Raw genomic sequence first — 6,345 nt, 5'->3', positions numbered from 1 at the left:
GGCCTGCCCCTGCCGCCTGCTGATTGGCCAAAATGCTGTTGAAAGGGTCCATTGAGCTGGACAGGAGGAATTTAGGGTGTCCATGCCAGTCTCCCGACAGGAATTTGCGTGACTCTTGTAAACAGCTGACCACTCGCTTTGCACACACCTCCCCACTGCTCTCTCGCCTTTCCTCCTTCTCTTTCTCTTTCTTTCTCCCTCTTTCTTTATTTCTCCCTCTCTCTTTCTCTTCCTCCTCTCTGTATCTCCCCCTCCATCCCTCTGCCCTCTTTCTCACTGAACTGCCGTTGAACTTCTCTCGAGTTAATCTCTTGCACGCCGTTGCGTCCGTCCAGCGCTGAACTTAATTCGGGCAGCGATGAAGTGGCGGCTACTATTAGGTGCCTTGCTCATCTCCCTGCTCTCCGCTCAGTTGGGTAAGTCTCTTTCCTCCTCTGCCCATATGGTCTCGTCTACAACTGTCCGCTGGTGATAGAGAGGCTGTTCCTCTCCTCTGATGAGTTCCAAAATGCATCTGGAACTGAGGGACTTTGAGTATTTGAGTGTTTTGTTCTAGACTACCATGCATGCTCAACATTTTCATGTTAAAACATTGTGTAATGTTGCAAACATAAAGCTAAAAAACTCTCTTTTGGCCTGTGCTGATTCTGATGTTTGTAGTTTTAATAGGCAACCTTTGGACATTGGCAAATAAGGGCCTTTTTGTGATTTCAAATGCACTGAGCCTCCTCTAATATCCCTGTGCCTGCCTCTTGTGCTGAAGGACATTGCCAAAACGAGGACAAGGACGACAAGAGCGCCCCAGAGAAGAGACCCAAAGGGAAGGCCCGGGCAGGGAAGGGAGCCGGGAAGAGGACCAAGACGGCCACGGCGAAACCCAAACTCACCGCCATCGCCACACAGGCACCCCCGGCGTCTCAGGGCACGCAGCTGACACAGGTGCTGAACAAGGGCAAGTTCCAGAAGGTGGGGGACAGCCTGAGCGTGGCTGCAGGAGACACACTGCAGTTGCGCTGCAAAGGCAACCCTGTCCAGTGGGGGGTGCCATACTACCTGGAGGAGGAGGATGCTGGGAGACTCAAGTAAGTCTTACCAATCAACTGCCAAGTCAGTGATGGCACACAGTATATGTTAATGGTGAAAATTGAAGTGTTGTCATATCCTCAATTAGTCTCTGAATAGACTTCATGGATATCAATATTCCAAATTCAAATACATAAAAAATATATAATTTTAATGAGACAGCAATGGAATTTGAAAGGATTTGAAATTCAAAGTCCTAATTTCCATCTGAAATACATTAAATTGTAATTCCCTGTCACAGAGATTTGATGCTGCATTTGTTCAGTTGTAAATGAAAAACCTTCCTGCAAATCTCCATTCTTTGGGGGGGAAAAAATCAAACAGAATGGTTCAACACGATCGTTATGGCACACTGACTTTGGCCAACGCCACTGGAGCGGATACTGGGGAGTTCACCTGCTATCCCATGTACTGTGAGGACACAGACTGCCGCAAAGAGTACAACAAAGCTGTCAAGGTCTTCATATTTTTTCCTGGTAAGCCGCTCTGACTCTACAATAGCACCGTTAAAGAGGGTGAAATCTTCCAGCTTTGATGCTTGTTGTAAGTTCATAATAATGTTTACATAAAAATAAAACATTTACTGTTTTTTAATTAAAAACTAAACAAAAGCAGTATTTCTATTGCATGTTTTGGGCTCCGAGAACAACTGCAAATGCTGTTTTTGAAATACTGTACTGTATCTGACAACAATCTTGAATTTCCCCTTGGGGACCAATGAAGTACTGTATCTATCTATCTATCTATCTATCTATCTATCTATCTATCTATCTATCCATCTTAAGCTTCTGCATATCAGACCAGCAACTTGACTATCTCTCTCTACTTCCTCTCCCACAGATCCCCAGGAGCTGTTTGTGCCGTCCTCCGACTACTACGAGGTCATCCAGCTGCGCACCAACTGGCCCACCGTGCTGCCCTGCCAGGTGACCAACCCGCTGGCCAAGGTGACGCTGCACCGCGAGTTCCCCCCCGAGGAGGTGCAGGTGGACGGCACGGAGATCTCGTTCAACGTCAAGCGCGGCTTCACCATCCACCGGCCGAAGCCGCACCACGCCGGGTCCCTGTACTGCGTGGCCAGCATGGGCGGCCTCCGCCAGAGCTCCACCAAGTACATGCTCATCTACGTCAACTGTAAGGACCTTTTTAACTTCCACAAAAAAAACATAATAACCAGACCTTTACCTCACTCTTCCTTTCTGTACGGTTTATATTTAGATAGATAGATAGATAGATAGATAGATAAATAGATAGATAGAGAGATAGATAGATAGATAGATAGATAGATACTTTATTGATCCCCAAGGGGAAATTCAAGATTTATCTTTCCTCGTGTTCTCTCACGGCATTTTGGGCACCACCTTCACTGTGGTGGAGGTGGAACGTGACCCCTCCAGGTTTTTGGGCGGTGCAGGTGTAGGTGCCCTGGTCCACATCCCTCCAACAAAATAACAAGCCGTGTACATTACCAGACACACACCTCCATTCTTCCTTTCTGTAAAGTTAATTTACCTTCATTTTCTTTCCTCTTTTGCTTTTCCCCTTGCAGCTACCACTTTACACACACACACACATAGGCACACTGCATCCACACTCATGTTTCCAAATCCCTCTCAACACCCTGACCGTGACCAGCTAATGTGACTCTCAGATCAGATAAATAAATAATAATTCAAATGACTGTAAGGACTCACTCAAGACGCTCCTACTGCCCAGACTTGTTTAGGCTTTTTCTGGTCCATTAAATGCACTGACTGCAAACAGTATAATTACAATGTAATGACTTGATAACTGTATCATTTAACGGTAACTTTAGATCGTAATAACATGATATGTCTTTCAATATCTGTACAGTGTAATATCTCTCTCTTAATTATACACACACATAAACACACACACACACACACACACACACACACGCACACATACAGACATACACACCACACACACACACACACACACACACACACACACACACACACACACACACACACACACACACACACACACTCCAAGCACTTAACACATGTATTATCATCATGATCTATTGCTGCGATGTTGAGTAGTCCAAACTGAAGATGATGATCACTACTCTCTCATTCAAGTCTAATGAGATGTCATAAAGCAACCTTGAATCTCCTCTCAGAGACTCCAACTGTAATGTAGGATCCTGATCCACCCACTGTGTGGTTCTCGCTTTTCTCCCAGATCCTGCAGCGCCGCCCGCACCGGTCATCCAGGCCTCCTCCGGCTCCGTATCCGTGGGGTCAAACCTGCAGGTCACGTGCATCGTGGTCGGAGAACAGGATGTTGTTGTGGACTTCACCTGGGAGTATCCAGGACAGCAGGTATACTTCACCAAACAATAATAACACAGAGAGATGCTCTCCTTGCTCCATGCCTGAAATGCACTGAAAAGTGACCCTGAACCCATTACTGATTAGTCTAGTACTAAAAACGTGTACAATGTAAGTACACTTTAATGACTTCAGACGTCGCCCAGCGCTTTAACAAGGGTTAAAGTTTAAGCCCTCCGCCCAAGGTAAACTCTTGTAAAACCGATGCGATCTGAAGAAGGCCATCGATGTGCGGCATCTTTTTCTCCCTCCATAAGTTTTAAACATAGCTGCCTGCACCTCGACTTTGGTGTGCGTTTGCGCCTCTCCTTCCAAAACTCTTGTAAAACGCCTGTTTTTTCCCTCTGTCAGATCGGCCGACCCCTCTACACCCAGGACAGCGTTGAGGTGGCCAATAACATCGGTCGCCTGCGGCAGCGGTCCGTGTCCATCCTGATGGTGGACGAGGTGAGGGACGTGGACCAGGGCACCTACACCTGCACCGCCCAAAACCTGGAGGGGTCGCGGTCCACCTCCACCACAGTGAAGGTGGTGCCCAAGAAGCCGTGAGAGAACACGAGAGAGGATGCAATTCAGTGGTGTAGTCTACTTAACTGTAGTGGGTATAGACTGTGATGGAGTCTACTCTAGGTAGTTCTAGTGGGTATACTGTGATCAACCCCAAATGTTAATACGTACCTAGCCTTGCCTATTTTAAGTGGGTATACTGAGATGGTGATGCTTTTTAATGTAAGTGGGTATACTGCGTTGTCCTGCGTATCACGTAGACTACACCACTGACGCGATTCAAGTGGAAACTCTTCACCTGATTCTAGTAGTGCTTGCCAACCGCTATATGGGTTACTTTAGTACCTGTCCAGCATCCTGCGTGTGCTGTACTGCAGACCAGCTCCTCACTGTCTCTCTGTTGATGGGATCAGATTCGGGAGGCATCATAAAGAATCAAATGTAGAATGTGTATGAGTTCAAATGCTTCTGGTTCTATCAAATGGATGCATCCATATATGGTGCATGAATATGCTTGATCATCACCACCGGTTGTTTGCGCATGCTGAGCTGGGGGGGGTGCTACCATGCTTCCTACATACAGTACAGTGGGAGTGTTTTCAGAGTGGGTTAACAACAGGTTATGTAATCCAAAGGTAGATAGGTTCTTTCTCAGTCATGTGAGGGAAAAGGCAATGTTTTGAAAGAAAAACTTTGTTATTACCTGAGAGACAAGAAGTCTTCTCGAAAGAGTTTGGGATTTTTCTATATATAAAAGAAATAATGCAGATTTGTTTTTAGGGATTGCATGGGACTGTGTGATTGTCTTGTCTTCTATGCTTTTTTTACATGATTAGTTTACATTTCCTAATAAAATATTTACAAACATATTCAAATATCAAGTATTTGGACAGTCTGCTGTTTTTCTTTTCTGTTATTGAGGGCTCAGTGCAAAAGCATGTAGGCTATTGCCAAAACTACTTAGCGCAAAAAGAGCTATTTATTTTGATCACTCTATCTGCTCATTTGTTGGTGAATTTTCAAATAAGGAGCACGGACTAATTACATACTCACAGCAGCAGGGGGCATCACTTGAGAACGTGGCAGAAATGGCCTTGGGCTGACGGCATACTGAATCCCATTAAATCATCAAAGACGCGCGTAGAATGTGAAGACGTTTATAGCAAACTGCAGCATTACGCATGCAGACCACGTGAAAAGCCAACTTTACTTTTAGCTGAAATTGGATGGCTGATTTGTTGGCACTCAGACTTTTTACCACTGCAATTAATTAGACGGTGCAAATGTATGTCGTTGTTGGATCTAATCTTGAATAATTCATGCGCTCTCGCTATCCCTCTCTCTCTCTCTCTCTCTCTCTCTCCCTCTCTCTCTCTCTCTCTCTCTCACACACACACACACACACACACACACACACACACACACACACACACACATACACTCACACGACCACACAGACACATTCGCATCCTAACCCTCTTCCAAACACTCAAACACACGCACACACCTTCGTGACTAGTGTGTTCTCTTAGTAACCTACTCACACGGGAAGCACGCACACACACACACACACACATATGCACCTCTCAGGTGTGTGCCTTGAGGCTGAGCTAACATGTGCCGTCTGTGGTAAAAGAGCGATAATAACAGGGTGAGGATGGGCTTGAAAGATGCGCATGTCATAAAGTCTGGAAACTGACATTCAAAGCACCCATAAATGCGAGTAGATGCCTGGCGTAATGCCTCTAAAGTGGTCTTTGTCGTGCGGGTCAGGATTGGAGGATGCTGATTTAAAGACCTTTGATGACATGCAACGGCGGTCGAGGAGCTAAACGTGATGCAATGTGTGTGACTATAGGAGACAGTCCCGCACACTATTTTTTTCTCTCTCTCTGGTTCAGAACACGGACATAGTTTCATATAGTCTATCATTGTCATGACAAAAATGCCATTTGTCAAAATGTTTAGTTTATCTGAGGAAACACTTTCAAAGAGTGTAGGCTATAGTAGTCATGTGATGGATCGCTGCATGTATGGGTAGCCTCTGGTCCAGAGAAATGTCTTTAAAGAAAATAAGGTGATAGCCACCTTATATAGCCTATTTGACTTTTTTGTCTTTCAAATGGGAGGTTGTGTTCTCATATATAGTACAATACACCCGGCACCCGCCTTTGGCATTCATTGTTTTCTTTGTGTAGCACTAGACCCACATGCTTTGCGCAGGCCCTTTTCATTAGGCAGGCTTATTTGGCGTAGGCAACTTCATCATCTTCAAACTTGCTGCAACTGTCTCGGAATGTCCAGTGCTCATCTGTGCACAACCACTCACACGGGAAGACCTATTATGCAATTAAGTCTGGAGAGGTATGGATATAATGCGTTGGCGTTGTGAGGTGCA

At 45.5% G+C, this 6,345-nt stretch overlaps 1 protein-coding gene across 1 annotated transcript; it reads left to right on the top strand.

The window, feature by feature from the left end:
- Window positions 1-240: 240 nt before the first annotated feature.
- On the top strand, window positions 241-4,748 carry LOC134069011 (platelet-derived growth factor receptor-like protein). The gene is made up of 6 exons (XM_062524858.1): window positions 241-416; window positions 764-1,082; window positions 1,408-1,559; window positions 1,924-2,217; window positions 3,292-3,431; window positions 3,792-4,748. Exons 1-6 carry the CDS (start codon window positions 359-361, stop codon window positions 3,987-3,989), a joined length of 1,161 nt encoding a protein of 386 aa, XP_062380842.1. The 5' UTR covers window positions 241-358; the 3' UTR covers window positions 3,990-4,748.
- The last annotated feature ends 1,597 nt before the right edge of the window (window positions 4,749-6,345 follow it).

This window comes from Sardina pilchardus, chromosome 21 (assembly GCF_963854185.1).
Source record: "Sardina pilchardus chromosome 21, fSarPil1.1, whole genome shotgun sequence".
NCBI lineage: Eukaryota > Metazoa > Chordata > Actinopteri > Clupeiformes > Clupeidae > Sardina > Sardina pilchardus.
This window is presented reverse-complemented; position numbering and strand designations above follow the sequence as displayed.

Coding starts and splice junctions, on each gene's coding strand:
- LOC134069011 (XM_062524858.1), top strand. CDS start 359: ATGAAGTGGCGGCTACTATTAGGTGCCTTGCTCATCTCCCTGCTCTCC. Junction 417..763: donor CCTGCTCTCCGCTCAGTTGG/GTAAGTCTCTTT, acceptor CTTGTGCTGAAG/GACATTGCCAAAACGAGGAC. Junction 3,432..3,791: donor GGGAGTATCCAGGACAGCAG/GTATACTTCACC, acceptor TCCCTCTGTCAG/ATCGGCCGACCCCTCTACAC.